Source organism: Chiloscyllium plagiosum, unplaced genomic scaffold (assembly GCF_037043375.1).
Source record: "Chiloscyllium plagiosum isolate Xiang-an unplaced genomic scaffold, Cpla_swu_hap1 HiC_scaffold_1, whole genome shotgun sequence".
Taxonomy (NCBI): Eukaryota; Metazoa; Chordata; class Chondrichthyes; order Orectolobiformes; family Hemiscylliidae; genus Chiloscyllium; species Chiloscyllium plagiosum.
The window spans coordinates 82,705,700-82,726,148 of NW_028270139.1; the positions used below are offsets into that span (position 1 = coordinate 82,705,700).

General features: G+C 38.9%; 2 protein-coding genes across 4 annotated transcripts in view; one reads left to right on the top strand and one right to left on the bottom strand.

Annotated features, from left to right (window-relative positions):
• The window catches only part of vps37a (VPS37A subunit of ESCRT-I), a 45,032-nt gene extending 32,985 nt beyond the window's left edge, over window positions 1–12,047 (top strand). Inside the window, exons 10-12 of one of the 2 annotated variants that reach the window (XM_043690135.2) lie at window positions 1,422–1,565; window positions 4,762–4,839; window positions 11,328–12,047. In XM_043690135.2, coding sequence (XP_043546070.1) covers window positions 1,422–1,565; window positions 4,762–4,839 — 222 coding nt within the window. In that variant the 3' untranslated portion in view covers window positions 11,328–12,047. The remainder of the gene's footprint in view (window positions 1–1,421; window positions 1,566–4,761; window positions 4,840–11,327) is intronic. The other variant, XM_043690127.2, reaches the window with a different exon arrangement.
• Window positions 12,048–13,276: 1,229 nt separating this feature from the next.
• The window catches only part of mtmr7b (myotubularin related protein 7b), a 91,702-nt gene continuing 84,529 nt past the window's right edge, over window positions 13,277–20,449 (bottom strand). The window contains exons 12-14 of one of the 2 annotated variants that reach the window (XM_043690105.2): window positions 19,899–20,033; window positions 15,971–16,097; window positions 13,277–14,266 (exon numbers count right to left, since the gene is read on the bottom strand). In XM_043690105.2, coding sequence (XP_043546040.2) covers window positions 13,907–14,266; window positions 15,971–16,097; window positions 19,899–20,033 — 622 coding nt within the window. In that variant the 3' untranslated portion in view covers window positions 13,277–13,906. The remainder of the gene's footprint in view (window positions 14,267–15,970; window positions 16,098–19,898; window positions 20,034–20,449) is intronic. The other variant, XM_043690112.2, reaches the window with a different exon arrangement.

Sequence of the window (20,449 nt, forward strand, 5' to 3'; positions counted from 1 at the left end):
GTTCTTTGAGGCAATCAAAAGCTTCATAGGTAAAAGGGAACCAGAGATGTAATCTCTTTGAATTTTCACAAGATGTTCTATAAAGTACCATTAGACTACTTATTAAGATAAAAACACATGGTCTTGCAAATGGGTAAAGTGATATCATGCAGTTTGGTAAGAGAAATAGAAGGTTACTGTTTAACACAGATGAGAAGGAATTTCTTTTCTGCATGTAGTGTATCTGTGGAGTTATTTCCCAGAGTGGGTTGTAGAGCCTATGACCTCAAGTATATTCTAGGCTGAGCTTGGCAGATTTTTAATCTCATTTAAATAGCAGAGCAAACTCCATGAGCTGAATGCCCTACTACTGCTCCTGCATGTCATGGTTCATCTTTTTGCTTCACTGAATATTGTACAGTTCAAAATTTCAACCAAATACTCTGTCAAGATTGCAAATTTAAGAGGCAAACTAATATTTATACTAGATAATGAGAGTGCTGATTGGTTGATTGGCAAGTGGAATCTTAACTGAATTAACTGAACTACATGCTGCATGGGGAGAGGGAATAATATAATGATCCAAAATGATTGATATTTTCTGTTGTGAGTGAAATCAAGGAACTTTTCTCTGTTTAATTAAAGAATTATTAACCAATGTTGCTCTACAATGACCCAATCCATTAGCCCTAATTATCTGTAAATTTTCAAAAGTATAAAGGAGGACTGGGAACGTGGATTTCCTGTAGAATATGAGGTAGAACAACTTCTCTCTCCATTTCCATCCAGCAAGAGGTTAAATTGACAGCTTAGCTAGTGGCCAAACTGGAAAAGGTAGGCAACTACAAACTGGGACCACTTTTTTCCCCAGATGATCCCTGGCGATAGAAGGGGATGCGATCAGGACCGGAAGATCAGAAGAGTTCAAGGAGAGATTGAGATGGGTAGCTGCGGTTGAAAGGATGGGGCCAAGGATTTTCTGTGGAATGGATGCAGCACTCATCCTCAGGGCTCACAAGAAATGCTCGAGGGTGTGCGCTTGTGGAGTCAGTAGCTTTTGACTGCCTTTGACTACTGAGTTTCCCAACCAGTGGGAGACCCATTCAGCTGCAATTAATTTTAATTCAGGCTCTCAATTACAGTGTGGAGCCTGTAGGTTAATGAAATTACACCTCTACCCTATTGAATATCCAGACAATATGATATCAGCATATTGCAAAAATCAATGTATGTGTGCTTCATATGCTGAATGCTCTCTGTGTTGAACTGTAGAATTCCCCCCCCCCCCCCTCTGGAGGAAAGAGAAGTGTAATTGCAGCAGTCACCTAGAATTTGCAATACCCAGGAGCATGAATTAAATGTTGTTAAACTAAGCTTTGTACAACCTGCAATCCTTCAGTATGTGTGAAGTTTTAATAACTGAACTCTTTTTGGATCTTCAGAGCTGCAGTTTAAGTGCCCTGCAGGCCAGGTTGAAAGTAGCAGCTCATCAAGCAGAAGAAGAATCTGATGTGATTGCTGATGAATTCCTCGAAGGCAAAGTTGAAATTGACGATTTTCTCAACAGCTTCATGGATAAAAGAACAGTATGTATCAACTTTCTATGATTTACACGGTGATCATATTTCTTGGTATGAAATGTACTTACTTTCAGTATGTTGAAAAAGAATACTTTGAACACACTCCTATTTCAAAGAAACAGGTACTGAAGAATAGTCTTTTCTGGTTGTCATTTATATCCTCGCGTCAGTATTCCCCACTGATGGGGAATAGAGGCTTTGGTGAGACAGGAAATGAGTCACTTGCTGCAGAATTTCTAGTCCTTGATGTGCTCTTATAGCTGCAGTGTTTCTGTGACTGGTTCAGTTTCCAGTAGATGGTAACACCCAGGATGTTTGATAGTGAAGAATTCAGTACTGAATGTTGATTGGGTCATCTTTTGTTGGAGAACCTGATTTGATACTTAAAAATGAATCATTTAACGTTGTATTTTCTTGGTAATTCTTCGTGTAAATTAATTCCCAATGTTAGTTGTTTCTTTAACTGTGTGAAAGAGTTATTACCATTTCTTAACAATCTTTTGGAACTGCAAATGGTGACATTAGAATGTGTCTACCTTCAAGTGAATTCAGCACCTGATCGTTTTTAAGCTCAAGCAACTGGTTGGCACTAGCTTTATCATTTAAATTCAAGGCTTTACCGCCTCATGATCAGTCTATCAGTGACTAATTCCAGTAAATCGTATTGTCTGTATAGGACTTTGAGGCCACAGCTAGAATATTATGTGCTGTTCTGGTCTCAGCACTTGAGGAAGAAAGTGATTCCCCAGAGGAGGTGCAAAGGAGATTCAACAGGATGTTGGGTGTGATAAAGCATTTTAGTTGTGAAGTGAGTCTGGATAAACTCTAGTTTTCTATTGAGCAGGGAAGGTTGAGGGGCAACCTGACGAAGGTGTATAAAGTTGAGGCATGGACAGGGTGAATAGAAAGCAGCTGTTCCCCTTAGTTGAAGGGTCACTAACAAGGGGGCATAACTTTAAGGTGCAAGGCAAGGGAGTTCAGGAATGAGTCTTGCATACTGAGGGTGAGGAGGATTCTGGAGTGCATTGGTTGGGTGGGTAGTTGAGGCAGGAAACCTCATGACCTTTTATAGAACATAGAAGAGTACAGCGCAGTACAGGCCCTTTGGCCCTCGATGTTGCGCCGAGCCAAGCCCACCTAACCTACACTAGCCCACTATCCTCCATATGCATTTAAAAAGCATTTAGATGAAAACTTGGAATATCATAGCATTGAAGCTATGGGACTAGTACTGGCAGGTGGGACTATAAAAGATTTAATGTAGCTTTGGTGGTACAGAGTTGATGAGCTGAAAGCCTCTTCTGTCCTCTATGATTCTAATGTTATACAAGTGGCATTTATTTATGACTTTTAATTGAGAAACATTTACCAAGGAACCCATGGGAGCACTATCTGATACCAAATGGAAATACTCGGATACGTGATGAACTGATCAGAGTTTTAAAATGTTTAAAGAAGGTGAAGCAGACAGTTAGGGATAGAATTCCAGAGTTTAGAGCCCTTGATATCTGAAGGTATAGGCCCCAATAGTGGCATGAAGATTGACCCAGAATTGAAGGAATACAAAGTTTTTACAAGGATTGCAGGGCAGGAGGCAGTTGGAGAGATAGGAGGGACAAGGCCACGTTATAAATTGAATGAGTGTTTTTGTATTCTCCTTCAATATTGGCTGAGCTGTCTTTGGAAATGGTGTAACTCAATGGTCTTGAAAGAGCGAAGCTCAGCAATGTTTTATAAAGTTCCTTTCAGGAGCTAACAATGAAACAAGAATTGAATTGAATTTATTGTCACGTGTACCGAGGCACAATGAAAAGCTTTGTCTTGTAAGCAATACAGGCAGATCACAGTGGTAAGTAGCATAGATAAGTAAACCAGAGGTAAACAGCGGCAAAAATACAGGTATAGGCGAATGTTAAGATTTTGTGAGGCCATTCAGTATTTTAACAACAGTAGGGCAGAAACTGTTTCAAAACCTGCTGGTGTGTATGCTCTGCTTCTGAACCTTCTCCCTGATGGTAGAGGTTGTGGAAAAATATTGCCAGGGTGGGATAGATCTTTAAGAATGCTGCCTGTCTTTCCTTGACAGTGAGCCTGGTAGATGGATTCTATAAGTGGGAGGTTGGCCTTTGTGATTGTCCGGGCCGAGTTCACCACTCTCTGTAACCATCTCCAATCTTGAATGGTACAGTTGCCTTACCAGATAGTGATACATCCAGACAGAATGCTCTTGATGGCACACCTATAAAAGTTAGCAAGGGTATTCACCGTCATGCCAAATCTCCTCAGCTGCCTCAGGAAGAAGAGATGTTGGGCTTTTGTAACTAGTGTGTCCACATGAAGAGTTCAAGAAGCCTTGTTGTGGATGACCACTCCCAGGAGAAGAAATTAATGGTCAGAGGATTAACAGGATTGGAATTGCATGAAATAGGTAATGGGTCAAATGGAGAGGGCATTGATGTGTCCCCATGGCTTCTAAGTTAAATATGTAGTTTAGAAATCTTAAAGATTATTTGGTTTTGACAGAATTATTGCAGAGTACAGTGTTTCAAATTAAGAATGAAGAAGGGCTTATGCCCGAAACGTCGATTCTCCTGCTCCTCGGATGCTGCCTGGCCTGCTGTGTTTTTCCAGCACCACATTTTTCAACTGTTTCAAATTATTACCAACTTTACTATTCTTGAAGTGTTGGGCATGAACTCAGTTTTTGGCACTGTTGCATGACAATATACAATAAGTATGATTCGGAGATGCCGGTGTTGGACTGGGGTGTACAAAGTTAAAAATCACATAACACCAGGTTATAGTCCAACAGGTTTAATTGGAAGTACACTAGCTTTCGGAGCGACGCTCCTTCATCAGGTGATTGTGGAGAGCTCGATCGTAACACAGAATTTATAGCAAAAATTTGCAGTGTGATGTAACTGAAATTATACATTGAAGAATTGATTGTCTGTTAACAGACAATTATAACAATGTATAATTTCAGTTACATCACACTGCAAATATTTGCTATAAATTCTGTGTTACGATCGAGCCCTCCACAATCACCTGATGAAGGAGCGTCGCTCCGAAAGCTAGTGTACTTCCAATTAAACCTGTTGGACTATAATCTGGTGTTGTGTGATTTTTAACTTTGTACAATAAGTATGGACATTTTTGGAAGGTATACCTAAATTATCACTTGCTTGCTTTGTTTCACCAGCTTTGTCACTGTAGACGGGCAAAGGAAGAGAAGCTTCAGCATTTAATGACACAACATGGACAGTACCTTACACAATAGGTAAAGTTTAATTGAGAGTTCACCAAGAATCTTAAGGTAGAGAAATGAAAATGAAATACTTAATCATTGAACAACTGATGAAAATATATATAGTCATTTCTGATTTGATGTTCATGCCAAATGTTAATGTACACTGTTTCCATACTTGCACAGGAATTGGAAGTTCTGATATATTGTTTGCTCAATGCTTTACTAATAAGGCATCCTCCTGTATTTGAATATGCTAATTTTTTTTATCAAATAAGAGTTTAAGTCATACATCATAGAAACAGACCCTTCAGCACATCGTGTCTGTGCTGATCAATGAACACCAAATTACATTAATCCCATTTACTTGCACTTGGTCCATTGCCAACTATACCCTGACATTTTAAGTGATCCTTCAGATGCTGCTTAAATGTTGCAAGAGTAACTGCCTCCTCCACCCTCGGACAGATCGTTGCATATTCCTATATTTGCCCGAAACATCGATTCTCTTGCCCCTCGCATGCTGCCTGACTTCTGTGCTTTTCCAGCACCACACTCTGATCTCCAACATCTGCAGTCCTCACTTTCACCTATTTCTACTACTGTCTGGGTGAAAAAAGGTTTCCTCAGATCTCCTTTAAAACTTTTGTTCCTCACCTTAAACTTGTGCCCTCTGGTCTTATAAACATCTGACATGGGAAAAGATTCTCATGATCTACCCTGTCTGTGCCCCTCATAATTTTGTATACTTCAGTCAGATTCCCCCACCACCGTCCTCTGCTCCAAGGAACCCGAACCTAGTCTATCCAGTCTCTCCTCATATCTGAAACTTATGAATCTCCTCGGCACCTCTCCAGTGTAATCACGTCCTTTCATTAGTGTGGTGACCAGAATTGCAAGCAGTGTTCCATTTGTGGCCTAATTAATGCTTTTTATCGTTGTAACAGGACTTCCTTTCTTCTATATTCTGGCTAATGAAGGCTAGTATTTCATGTGCTGCCTTTACCCTGTCTGCTGACGCTTTCAGGGATCCATAGACTTGTACACAGAGGGAATCTCTAGGTACCTATTGTTCATTGTGTATATCCATCCCTTATTAGACCTCCCAAAATGCATCACCTCATTTATCAGGATTAAATTCCATTTGCTATTGCTCTGCCCAATTTATCAGACTGTAGTCTGAGATCATCATCATCACTATCAACAACACCGTGAAATTTCATGTCATCTGAAAGCTTACTAATAATCCTTTCACATCCAAATTATGTATATAACAAACAGCAAGGGCTCCAGCACTGATCCCTGTGACACTCCACTGGACATGGGCTTCTGAACTCAAAAATATTCCTCCAATATCACTTTGCCTCCTACTTATAAGCAGTTTTGGATCCAGTTGACAAATTTGCCTTGGATACCATGTGCTCTCCTTTTGGACCAGCCTTCCATGTGGGACACTGTTAAAGGCCTTACTGAAGTCCATTTAAACCACATCAACTGCACTAGCCTCATCAATATACTTAAGAGTTTTATTGAAAAGTGATTTAAATTAGTCAGACAGCATCTCCCTCTATCAAATCCACACTGATAATTCCTGGTCAATCCCTACCTTTCCAAGTGTTGATCAATCTTGTCCTTCAGAATTTTTTTCCAATACCTTCCTTACCACTCATGTCAGACTAACTGGTCTGAAATTACCTGGTCTATCCTTGCTGCCACTCTTGAACAAAGGAACCGCTTTAGTTGTCCTCCAGTCATCTGGCACTTATCCTGTGGCAGCAAAGTACTAAATATCTCTGCTGATGCCCCTGCAATCTCCCATACCAGCCTGGGGTGCATCTCATCAGGCCCTGGGGAATTATGTATTTTTATGCCCACTGAAATATTTAAAGTGTCCTCCTTACTAATCTTAACATTGTTTAGAGCCTCACCCATTCCAGCTGAAATCCCCAACTACAATGTCTTTCTCCTTTGTGAATGCAGATGAGAAGTACACATTTAAGACCTCACGATGTCGTCTGGCTCCATGGACAGATGCCCCATTAGCTTCTCATAGGCCCCATTCTTTCCCTGATAATGCTGTTGCTCTTAATATATTTATAAAATGCCTTGGGGTTTTCCATAATCCTATCTGCCAAAGATATTTTGTGGCCCCTCTTGGCTTTCCTAATTTCTTTAAGCATCACGCTACACTTTTGAAGGGCCTCCCTAGCTTTTATTATGCTATACCTGACAAATGCTTCCTTGTTTGTCTTTATCATATTCTCAATATCCCTTGACATCCAGGGTTCCCTGGATTTCCTGGCCTTGCCCTTCACTTTTGGAGGAACCCACTGGCCCTGAATTCTCTATTATTTTAAAAGGTTCCCACTTTCCAAATGTAGACTTGCCTGTGACTTTACCAGATCCTGTCTCATGATATTGAAATTGGTCTTCCCCAATTTCGATACTTCTGCACTATCCGCATCCCTTTTCATGATGACTTTGGAACTTAGTTATGGTCAATATCCCCAAATTGTTCACCCACTAAAACTTCAACCATTAATTGATCGTTTCAAGTCAAATAGGGTTTTAGACTTAAGTCTCTAAAGTTCCCCTCCATATATTCCATTCAGTCCCATTCTGCTGTTCTTTACCCATAGCATTTTAGTATTATTTTTGAAATAACTATTTTTATTTTAAAATGAACTTATACATTTTAGACCATTTTTGGAAAAGACTTCTACATTCTGACCACCCCTGTTTTTTTTTTCAAATATCTCCACATTCTTGTTTTATTCACTAATTATGTAGGTAGCTTCTCACTGACCACGAGGCAAAATGATCAGGCTAATGATCTGGAGCTGATTGGATGCATCCTAAAATGTTAAATGAAGTAGCTAAGATGATAGTGGATGGGCTGGTAGTAATCTTCCAAGAATCCTCAGATTCTGGAAAAGTTTGAGGGTTGATAAACTGCCAATGTAACAAGCTTATTCAAATCAGGATGAAGACCAAACAGTAACAGTAGGTCACTTAACTGTTATTGGGAAAATATTTCAGCCTATTATAAAAGATGTAATAGTACAGCAATTAGAAATGTCATATGATTAAGCAGAGTCAGCATGGCTTCAAGAAAAATCATGTTGATTTTTTTTTATTCTTTGAGGCAGTAAAAAGCAGAATAAAGGAATGGAAAGCACTGCATGTAATATATTTGCATTTTCCACCGGTGTTTGATAAGTAGCCGAACATATAAAAAACCTTAAGAGCCCATTGTGTTGGAGGTATACTAGTATTGATAGAGGATTCACTCAGTAATTGAGAGTCTGACAAAGTTGGAATGAAGGGGTCATTTTTAGGAGGGCAACCTTTTAACAGTGGAGTGCCACAGGGATCAATGCTGGGTCTGCAATTATTTACGATATATGTTAATGACTTGGCTGAGAAAAATGCATGTACTAAAGCCAAGTTGCAAATCTGACAAAAATAAGTCAGAAGGCAAATGATGAGGCCAAGACACAATCTGCAGAGGGGTATAGACAAGTAATCAAGTGGGTAAAGGCTTGGCAGATGGACTATAAAGGGGGGGAGAGAAATGTGATGTTATGCATTTGGCAGGAAGAATAGAGGAGCTATTATTTAAATGGAAAAAGACTACAAAAACCTGCAGCATACGGGGATTTGGGAGTCTTCATGCATAAATCACTAAAGACTATTCGTAGCAATTCAGGTATTCATAGAATCCCTACAGTGTGAAAATGGACCATTTGGCCCAACAAGTCCGCACCAACCCTCCAAAGAGTAAACCACCCAGACCCATTCCCCTACCCTATTACTCTACATTTCCCCTGACTAATGCAGCTAACCTGCACATCTTTGGATAGTGGGAGGAAACCAGATCACCCAGAAGAAACCCGCGCAGAAGCGGGGACAATGTGCATGGAATGTTGGCCTTTATTTCAATCAGAATGGTGTATAAAAGTAAGGGGTTTTGGTAAAACCATACAAAATCAGACTACAGTTGGAATACTCTGGACAGTTTTGGTCCCCTTTTCGAAGGAAAGGTATACTGGCATTGGAGGCAGTTTAGAGAAGGTTCACGAGCTTGATTCTCAGTAGAGAGAGACTGTCCTATGAAGAGAGTTGAGTAGGTTGTGCCTGTACAAATTGAAGTTTAGAAGAATGAAAGGTGGCTTTATTGAAACATACCAGATTCTTATGGGATTTGACAGGACGGATGGAGAAAGGTTGTTTCCCTTTTATGGGAGAGTCAAGGATCATGGGACATAATCTCAGAATGAGGGGTTTGTCCATTTCAGACAGATGACAAGGAATTTTTTGAGGGTAGGAAATCGGTGGAATTTTTTTTAATTGCAGAGGCTGGGTTGCTAAACAAGGATGAGATAATCAGTAAGGGAAAATCCTGGAAATGGAGTTAATGGTTATCAAATCAGCAATCGGTTTAATAGATGTGTGCTAGTAATGTAAAATATTATCCAAAACAGTTGAAATTTTAAATTTACCATTGTTCAGTCGCTATCATGGTGGCTCTATGGTTAGCAGTGCTGCCTCACCGTGCCGGGAGCCCTGAAACTGTTCAGAATTCAGAACAAGGGACATTAGATTAAGAATTACAGCAAAAGCCATTTAGAAGTAGATATTTTCTCAGTTTAGTGGGAATCTAAAACTATCTGTGAAGGGTGCAGAAATGGATCAATTCCATTTTGTTTGGGACTAAGATAAATGGATCGTTCTTAAGTAAAGGTACTGAGGGGTTAATGGACCAAAGGCAACTTTAAAGAGGTGTGAGAAAGATCAGCTGTTTCTCCCCCATTTTTCCTAAATTAATAATGTTCACTGGACTAAGTTTTGTTTTTAAAATTTAATCTCCATTATGCCCTAGACCCCTTCTTCTGAGGAGGTCAACGTGCTCAACTTGCATGTTAACATGCAGAAAGTTGGGATTCAAGCTTGGATATAAGCCAGCAATCAGGCAGACAATTTCTTCTATTACTTTATCTACAGTATGGAAACAGGCCCTTCGGCCCAACAAGTCCACACCGACTCTCCAAAGAGTAACCCACCCAGACCCATTTCCCTCTGACTAATGCACCTAACACTATGGGCAATTTAGCATGGCCAGTTCACTTGACCTGCACATCTTTGGATTGTGGGAGGAAACCGGAGCACCCGGAGGACACCCACGCAGACACTGGGAGAATGTGCAAACTCCACACAGACAGTCGCCCAAGCGGGAATCGAACTTGGGTCTGTGGCGCTGTGAGGCAGCATTGCTAACCACTGAGCCACCGTTTCCTCTGATTCTGTTTCCACAACCCCTTCCAACCCCCGATCTCACCTGTACAAGAAAACTATTTAATAATAATTCTCATGTGATAGGAAATGACATCTCCTTTTCAGTGTGCTGCAAGTAAACTAATAGCTCGGATAGCTTCCTCTTTGACCTTTTTCTAACAGTATTTAAATGTTTATGATTTTAAGGTTTTTCTGCAATTCATGATTGAAAGTATATAATTTTTTTAAAGTTCAAAACTGCTTGAAATTGTTATAAAATGCTACCGCTGAACAATGACAGCCTGTTTGACCTCGAGGGGCATGACTACTCCTAGTGATGCCACTGGGGATATAGATTCACCAAGGTTATGCCTCACTGTGAGGTCTCAGATCTATTTGTCTCTAGAACTCTTCTGGAGATAGAAGGGCGGGTTCTTGCTGCAGCCTATCTACAAGGTAAATATAGAGATTTTGATTCAGTCAGTGCAGAAGATTGACACTTTGCCATGATAGAAAATTGAGACCATTGTGATGGTTTTTCTTTTTGCTTTCTGCACATGAATTAGGATTAAATGTAATATTTTAACTATTTCTTGGATCAGACTGAGAAACGTTTCTAATTAGATCTCATTAAGGAGTTTTTACTAGAGGGTCAGAGGCTGAAAGGGTGACCTGATGAAAGTATATAAAATTGAGAGACATTGGTAGGGTGGATACTCAATCTTTTTTCCGAGGAGAAAATGACAAGTACTAGGAGCATAGGCTTAAGACAACAAGGGGAAAGTTTTTAAAGGAGATTTTTTTGTGAAAAGAGGCTGGGAGGAGCCTGGACATACTGCCAGGGGAGGTGGTAGAAGCAAATATAATAGTAATATTTAAGGGGTATTTGGACAAATACATGAAGAGATGCAGAATGGGTGAATACAGACTATGTGCAAGTAAATAGGATTTGTTTAGAATAGCATCATGGTCAGTGCAGACATGATAGGTTGAAGGGGCTGTTCCTGTATTGTACTATATGTATATTATATGGTACTAGCTTGGTGCTAGACCTCCAAAGTCATGTTTGCTGGTTACAGTAACTTTGGACCCAATGTTCATGTATATTTTTGTATGATAGAGCACACAATCCTCTGGTTGCACTTTTGTATGTTTGGAAATAATTTTAGATTTGTCCATTGAAGGTAAAATCTTCATGGTCAATCTTTGACCATTCCATCATTGCTAATGCAATTGTTTTCTCTTAGCAGTTTTAGGTTTGAGTTGAAATGCCTATTCTGGACAAGATGGAATACATTTAACTGCGAAATGAAAATTACAGCTGTATCAGTACATTTGATGAATGTTATATAGCATGATCTTTTGAAATGATGTATTTGTAAAATGTTTTCAGTATTAAAATGCAGTTCAAAATAACCAAAATTTAGCTAAATTTGTTCCTGTATGATTTCAATATTCTTGGTAAATACTGTTAAGTTTGTAAGTAAATCTGTGGATTCCTGTATTAAATATAGAATTAATCTGTAAATACTGATAATTGCACTGTTGCTTTAATCTTCAAAAAAAGCTTTCAACTGGTTTTGGTGAAACATATTGAGCTGAATTTTCAGTTTAAGAATTCAACATTGCTGTGGTACTCTGTAGGTATGTTGCAAAAAGCAGTCTCAAGGTCATACTGAAATATTTTATCTAACTTAAAACTAGATAAAAAATCATTTACTTTGTAAAACATCTGAAGTAATGTCTACATACTCTTTAAAATTCACTTTAATTATGGAAATGCCACAAGCTACATCACATTTTTGTATTTAATTAGTACATTAAGCATATCAAGATGTTACAGTAATGTAATATTTTTCTATTTATAACATGTTAAGATATCACAGGATTGCCAGGAACAATAAATAGCAAATATTTAATAGCATATATTCTTTTCATAAGAGAATAAAGTCTCATCCAGTGAATAATTGTCTGCACATGTCAAGTTTTCTCATGTGGGACATTGAGTCATGCATTCAAAGGTTGCAAGTATATTTTTTTAAAAAGTAGTGTTTCACGTTGAAACTGGGTGCACTTGCACAGCAGACTCTTCAAAACCAAGCTGCGTTTACATAGCTAAAATGTCTATAAACATGTGCAACCATCTTGGCTCAGGTTGAGAAAATCACCTTTTTTTTAGATTAGATTACTTAGTGTGGAAACAGGCCCTTCGGCCCAACAAGTCCACACCGCCCCGCCGAAGCGCAGCCCACCCATACCCCTACATTTACCCCTTACCTAACACGGGCAATTTAGCATGGCCAATTCACCTGACCTGCACATCTTTGGACTGTGGGAGGAAACCGGAGCACCCGGAGGAAACCCACGCAGACACGGGGAGAACGTGCAAACTCCACACAGTCAGTCGCCTGAGGCGGTAACTGAACCCGGGTCTCTGGCGCTGTGAGGCAGCAGTGCTAACCACTGTGCCACCGTGCTGCCCATGGACATTAAAAATGGGTAACTTTGAAAAGAAAACCCATTAGAATTTTTTTTTTCCCACTGTATTGTGGTGTGTTTCACACATGATTGTTTAGACTTCTTGATCTTTGCTTGGCCTTTTGTAGAGACACGAGTCTGGGGCTAGTCATTTGTTGAATAATTAGAATGGAGTACACCAAAGCAATTACATCAAGTACAAACCAAAATTTCTTATTAGCTACTCCTTTCAGGGTTAAATTGAATACATTTGTTTGGGCTGTTGTGGCATGGAGTTGGTGTTCACTATCTTTCAGCTAGCAGATCCAGGTTCAAATCCCACCGCTCCAGTGCTTTTTAAGAACACATCTGGACAGTTTGTTCAAAAATACCTACCACTGGGACCATCTCCCTGGAGAAGCAGCACACTTTGTCCACCAATATTCTCGATACCTTCAGAGAGAGTGGGCACTGCGGGCAGTGAGGTGCTTTATTTCCCCCTCCAATTCTAGTTTAATTTAGTCCTTACCCTTCCCTTCACTTTTTTCACAAAGCCATTGCTAACTCTGGGCTTTGCTTGTCACCGGTTCATAAGCCACATGGGTGCCTTTTCTGGTGGTGGAATATTAAAGTTATTTTCACTTGATGTTTTCACTGTGTCGTGCACCTACATGTACACATACGGGTGCTGGAGAATTTTTTAAAAATAGAATAAATTTTTTTTGAAGATACACGGGCATGTTTTTGACACTTCACATTCATGTTTTAATTTTTATCTGAATTTTCTTTGCAGACATTTTACTGAAGTGTAAAATTGATTTCATGAAGGTTTTTCAGTAAATATGCTTTTACTGAAAATCCAAATTTGCTTTTAAATTTTAAAATTCACAAAGTACATAGTGTTCAAGTACATTTATTTCCTTTCCAGCAAAACTAGCATGTAAAACCTAGAGATATACTCAACTATTGACCCTGTTATAATTAAAAAGGTGATCCTAGCTGCTCCCTTGATGAGAATTGTTTTAAACCACTATTTTCTTGTCGCTATGTAGACTCTCCAGTCAGATCCTTCTATCTGCTGATTCATTTCACATCAGTTGAAACCTAGGTACTGCTCATGTCCAGGAAATTGGTTACATGCTGGATAAGTTGCCTGACTTCAGGTTGGTCAGCTTCCTGCTCCTTGCAATCGACCTCTCTAGAAAACTCCAATAGTAAATGAATCTTCTAAATGATGATCTTGGCATTTGTGATGGAATTTGGTTTATAAATTACGACTATACCAAAAACCTGCAATCCCTTATTTACCAGTGTATAATTTAATATAAAATTTGTTCCCATGTTGAATTATAGCAGGAGCACTAGATTCTCATGCAACAGCAAAGGCAAGTTCTTCAGAGTATGCTGACAGATTTTTGTTGTCATCACTAGACAGGAAGTCTCCACCACTTGGTGATCTGCAGTTCAAGTCAGCAACACCTGACTCCTGGTCACTATTGCCAGAAAGATCAGTGTCTGAATGCTTCATATCATGTGTCAGAATTGTAGTTTCTGAATCTTCATCTGCCTGTGAAGGGCTACAAGAAGTAAATGGTTTCCCGTTGTCACTGTAATCCTGAGGAGTGTTAGCTAAACATTGATCAGAAGTGGAAATTTCCAGTTTGTGAGGCAGTTTAATTTCTACTTGTCTGTTTCTCAGCTGAGATTGATCCAGTCTTCCTAACTTCTGCTTAAAAATAATCAAAGTAGAATATGAAGCAATCAACCTTAAATTGACATGAGCTCAAAACCTACAAGAGATTAAAATCAGATAAATAATTAAATCTGGAACTAAATACCTAGTAACTACAGTATTGATATAGAAACCTCTAATTTACTGTTTATGGAAGGAAATCTGCTGCAGTCACATGTAAGTCAGAGAAATATTATTGTTGCCTTTTGAAATGGCCTCACAAGTTACTCCTTTTGAGGTAGTAAGTCAAAAGCAATTGGGAATGAATAAGTGCTGGCCTTGCAGTACCACCCATGCCCTGAAAGAATTTTTAAAAGACACCAGTTACAATACGCAGTTGGGAGATTCAAAGTTTGTCTTGCCAAAATGAAACAATGTTAGTCTGTATAATTAGTCAGTTTTTTTGGAAAAAGAACACATGGTAACTACTAAACCAGTTGTCTGATAACATGTCTCAAACATGTTGATCTTCAATTCCCTTAGTGTTACTTTGACCTACATTTGGTAAATAGATACTTTGAGTCAGAGTTCTTCAATCAATGAGCAAATAATGCAAAAAGACACTGAACAATTGAGCTATTACATATAAGACCACTCCTTATTCAGTTCTCTATCTGAAAGCAGGTTGACCTCCATATGGGTAGTGAAAGGAAGTAGCTCAAATCCGTTCTAGATGGAACAGGGATTAACCACACTGCTGTTAGTACCAATCTGATCAACCTCAACGCTTTAGCCAACTGAGCTGGAGGACTTGTTATTACAGTGACATACAAGTTTGCATACATGTTGGAGCATGGGTAATGATGGTAGAGATATCACTTATTTCTGTTCTGTTTACTGTTCTTTAACCAATCATTATTCCATGCTAACATTTCCCCATGATTTCTTATGTTGTGTAACAATTTTTTGTGAAGAACGTTATTGAATATCTTTTGAACTTTCAAATAAGTTATATCTACTGGCTCACCTTTATCCAGAACAGACTAATCAAACAACTTCCCTTTTATAATACCATGTTGATTCTACTTTAAATGATTTTCTAAACCACAGTACTACTTCCTTAGTATTTGATTCCAGTGTTTTCCTCAAACGATGTCAGGCTAACTGATTAGCAGTTCCTCTCCTCTCTCCCTCATTTCTTGAAATGGTGTTATGCTTGCTTACTTACAATCCATTGGGACCACTCCATAAAACTTGTAATCTTCTATCACCCCAGCCACTTTTGTTAGAACCTAGGAGGTAGGCCATCTGATCCTGGGATTGCTTGCCTCTTGAATTTCTCCATTAACACTTTTTATGTAAAGAGTGAAGCATAAATACCAACATGGTCCAGCTGTGCCAAAGGCTGGTTTCTGGAGTGTAGGTATTATAATTACAAAAACACTATTCCTTTTTTGATTACTTGACACTATTGACCTATCCTTGCCCAACAATGTCCGTCTGCAGACTTTCACAATCAGTCAGAATTTGCCACTACCCATTCAAACAATTTGTACAATCAGCAAACTTGACTTTTGTTCTTTTGTGTATTTTAAATAAGAGTGGCCGGAACACAGTTCCATGGAAAAGTGCACTGAAATTTTCTAATCAATTTTTCTCCCATCAATTATCTTATGCCCTTCAACCACATTTCCTAAATTTAAAGTGTCGTCATTGTTGATATAAATTGCTTATGTTACTTATCACTTCAAAATAAATTACCTCCTCCAGTATTTCAAGTTCATCTTCCAGCTGCTGGGTTTCCTCCTTCACAGCCATCAAGAATTCTGTAACAGACTGTCGAGGATGCATACCTTTTTCAAATCTATTGTACATGCTTCTCCAAAACCTGCTTGAAACAAGGCCTTTGAATTAGAATTTATATATGGCAGTAAGAAATAGAGACAAACCTAAGCTTTTGATCAGTGAAATTATGATGGAAAAGATTATACTTGTATTACAGAAGCTAAACTGGTTTGAAGAAAAATGCTTTAAAATTAGAAGAATAATCCTATACAACAAAGCAGCACAATTAACTGTTCACCTGTGAAATCCCACATGTTTTATTCAAATCTCCCAATATTCAAGCATGTCTGTCCCCTCCCAAATGCTGTCATGAAATTTATTACAGCAAAGTTGCTTCACGTCAGAACAAAACCTAACTAATGGAGAACCTACAATCTATTCTTCTGTACTCATGTTCTACTTTCACATTAGCTCAAAAGGATTACCTTAGGATGAAGCAGGAAAATCAATGCATAGGATACCATGTTCAACTATAATACCTTTGTTCTCTGTTCGAGAGAATAGTGTACTAGGTTCCATATTTATTCGCCAGAGTGTGCTGCATTAAGTAATTTCAGCCTTAACATAGGGCTACTGCAGTTGGAATCAGCATCTCTGGAAAGTTGCCTGGAATTCCTAATTATGATACCATGAACACTGGTGGAAAATATGTCTACATTAGGTGAGAACAGAAAAAAAGCTTGTTTCAAAGACTCTGCTATTTGCCAATATATGTTATCCAGGGTCAAGAATGGTGTTGTGTCATCACACATTTATCCTAGTTAACCTATTTGTGATGCAGCAATCTGCTAGAGATTATTCAATATCACTAGTTATGCAAAAGCAAAATACCATTGATGTTGGAAATCTGAGATAATGTCAGAAAATGCTGTAAATACTTAGCAAGTCAGGCAGCATGTGTGGAGAGAGAAACTAATAAATGAACTTTTCAGGTCGATCTTCTACACTCCTACACTAAAGTCCCAGCCTATCCAGCCTTTCTTTAATAACATAAACCTTCCATACCCGGCAACATCCTGGTAAATCTCTTTGGAACCCTGTCCAACATAGTAATTTTGCTGTCATGAATTTTTAATGTTTGATACTTAAATTTTCTAATAATTCTAAATTATTAGAAAATTACAATCTTGTATTTAAGATAGAATGTCACAGGCTTTAGGTCGACCACATTAACATTTTTCTCTCCACACATGCTGCCTATCTCTACCATATTTTCCAGATTTTTTACATTTCCATCATCACTTGAGTCATGCAGCATGGTCCAACCAGTCCACGCTGACCATGATCCCAAACTAAACTCGTCCCATCTGTTTGTTCCTGGCCCATACCCCTCCAACCCTTAAGTATTCATTTCTTTATCCAAATGTCTTTTAAATGTCATAATTGTACCCACACCCACCAATTTGGCAGTTCATTCCATACACTAACCACCCTCTACATTAAAAAAAATTGCCCTACATGTCTTTTTTTTTATCTTTCCTCTCATCTTAATGTGCCTCTCAGTTTTGAAAATACCCCATTCTAAGGAAAAGACAACTACCACTAACACTATCTATACCTCTCCCTATTTTACAAACTTTGAAAGGTCATCTCTCAACCTCCTACACTCCAGTGAACTGAAGTCCCAGCCTATCCAGCCTTTCTTTAATAACATAAACCTTCCATACCCGGCAACATCCTGGTAAATCTCTTTGGAACCCTGTCCAACATAGTAATTTTGCTGTCATGAATTTTTAATGTTTGATACTTAAATTTTCTAATAATTGTAAATTATTAGAAAATTATAATCTTGTATTTAAGATAGAATGTCACAGGCTTTAGGACTTAAATAAGCATTCAAAGCTGACATTTCCATCCAATGTTATCAGAAGTGCCGTTTTCCGAATGAGACATCTAATATAGGACCAAACTTCCGTTGAGGGTGAAAATAAAAGATCCCACAACATCGTCTACTTGACAGCACACAATTTTCATTCTTGGCCAACATTTATTTTTCATCCAGCATGATTAAAATGGTCATTCGTCATATTGCTGTTCAAAGCAATTTGTCTTCTACTTCTACCTTCAAAACATCACTGCAATTCAAAAGTAATTTATTAACGACAAAATGCTTTCGGATAATCTGACGGCATTAATGACAGTAAACATTGTATAAACCGGCACCTTATGAATTGGCACACTCGATAAATTGACAAAAATTATATTCCCCCTTAAAGATTTACAAGGATGTTGCCAGGGTTGGAGGATCTGAGCTATAGGCAGAGGCTGAGTAGGCTAGGGCTGTTTTCCCTGGACCATTGGAGGCTGAGGGGTGACCTTATAAAATCACGAGAGGCATAGATAGGATAAATAGACAAGGTCTTTTCTCTGGGATGGGGAAGGCATCTGGATGGGTATATGAATTGGAAGCATTTTGAGGCAAATGGGGCTAGATTAGGTTGGGATATCTGGTTGGCATGGACAAGTGGACCAAAGGGACTGTTTCCGTGCTGTACACCTCTTTGACTCTATAAATTCTGGAAGTTCACTATTATTGTGATCTCTACAAAGTCCAAATAGTAAGTTACTTTTTAAATGTTGTAATTGTACCAACCCTAACCACTTCCTCTGGCAGCTCATTCCATACACTCACCATCCTCAGTGTGAAAAAGTTGCCCTTTAGATCACTTTTAAATCTTCTCCTCTCACCCTAAACCTATGGCCTCTAGTTCTGGACTCCCCCCACCCCTATCCATGCCCCTCATGATTTCATAAACCTCGATAAGGTAACCCCTCAGCCTCCGATGCTCCAGGAAAACAGCCCTTGATTATTCAGCCTCTCCCTATGGCTCAAACCCTCCAAACTTGGCAACATCCTTGTAAATCTTTTCTGAATCCTTTCAAGTTTCACAACATCCTTCCAATTGGTGAGACCAGAATTGTACATAATATTCCAAAAGTGATCTAACCAATGTCCTGTACAGCTGCAGCATGACCTCCCAACTGCTATTCTGAATGCTCTGACCACAAAAGGATAGCATACGAAACACCTTATTTACTATCTGACTATGTGACTCCACTTACAAGGAACTATGAACCTGCGCTCCAAGGTCTCTTTGTTATAGAATAGAATCCCTACAGTGTGGAAACAGACCCTTCAGTCCAACACGCTGTTCAGCAATACTGCCCAGACCTTACTGTTAAGTGTGTAAGTCCTGCCCTGAGTTGCCTTTTCCAAATGCAGCACCTCACATTTATCCAAATTAAATTCCATCTGCCATTCCTGTGCTCACTGGCCCATATGATCAAGATTCCATTGTACCCTGAAGTAACCTTCTTTGCCAGGAATTGATTTAGCTCAGTTGCTTGGATAGTTGGTTTACAGAGCAGTGTGATACCAACAGCATAGGTTCAATTCCTATCACAGGTTTGAGGTTATCATGAATCACTCTCCTTCTCAACCTCTTCCCTCGCCTGAGGTCTGGTGGCCCCCAGTCGCTTCTCCCTCTAATGAGAGAACGGCTCTATGGTCTAGTAATGCTATGACAACACAACAACAACCCTCTTCACTGCCCACTACACCTCCAATTTTGGTACGAGTTAGAAGGCTCTCCGCCAGTACATTTATTTAAGGGGAAGCTGTATTGTTGCTTAAGTGATAAACCCCTTGCATCAAGTTGCTATTACTGTGTGTTTTTACATTGATAATAGATGTATATTGACAACCGGAATCCTGGTCCCATTTATGCCAGTTAATAAGCATTTGCTGGTAGAGCAAGTTCTTTGTTTCTTGTTTGTCTATACTAGAGATGTTGTAAGCTTTCATGAGTTTTGCCCTAATTAAATATATAGCCAATATACTAACCTGAAGTTAGATGGAGCTGTGTGCGGTCTCAGAACTCCCTGAGTCTGACTATGGTTTTGCCTGTAGAGGGGATTCTTGTAATCGATACCGTTTTTCCATAGATGAGGCCATAGTGATTGAGTTTTCTCCTGAATTCTGCCATGAGAAATAATTATGATAACATTAAACACTTCCACCACTTGATGGATCATTGGAAAAATTGATCAAAAAATATGAAGTTACCAAAATGCAACTGATGTATGAGAATGATTGTGCCAAATGGCTGTTTCACCACGCAGCCCTTATTAAAATACCTACAGCTTCCCTGTACAAATTCTGCTTTGCAGCTAAATTATTAGATGGAGACAAAAATGTGTGCATTCAGGTCATAAGTCAAGACACTGGAAGAAAGTGGATGAAAAACATAACAGGTTTTGAAAGAGGAGATATACCAGAGTAGTTACAAGGATGGGGAATTTTAGTTAGAAAATTCGGTTAAGACTGGGGATGTTCACCTTAGAAAAAAGGTGATTGAGGGATAATTTTAGTGATGTATACAGGATTATGACAGG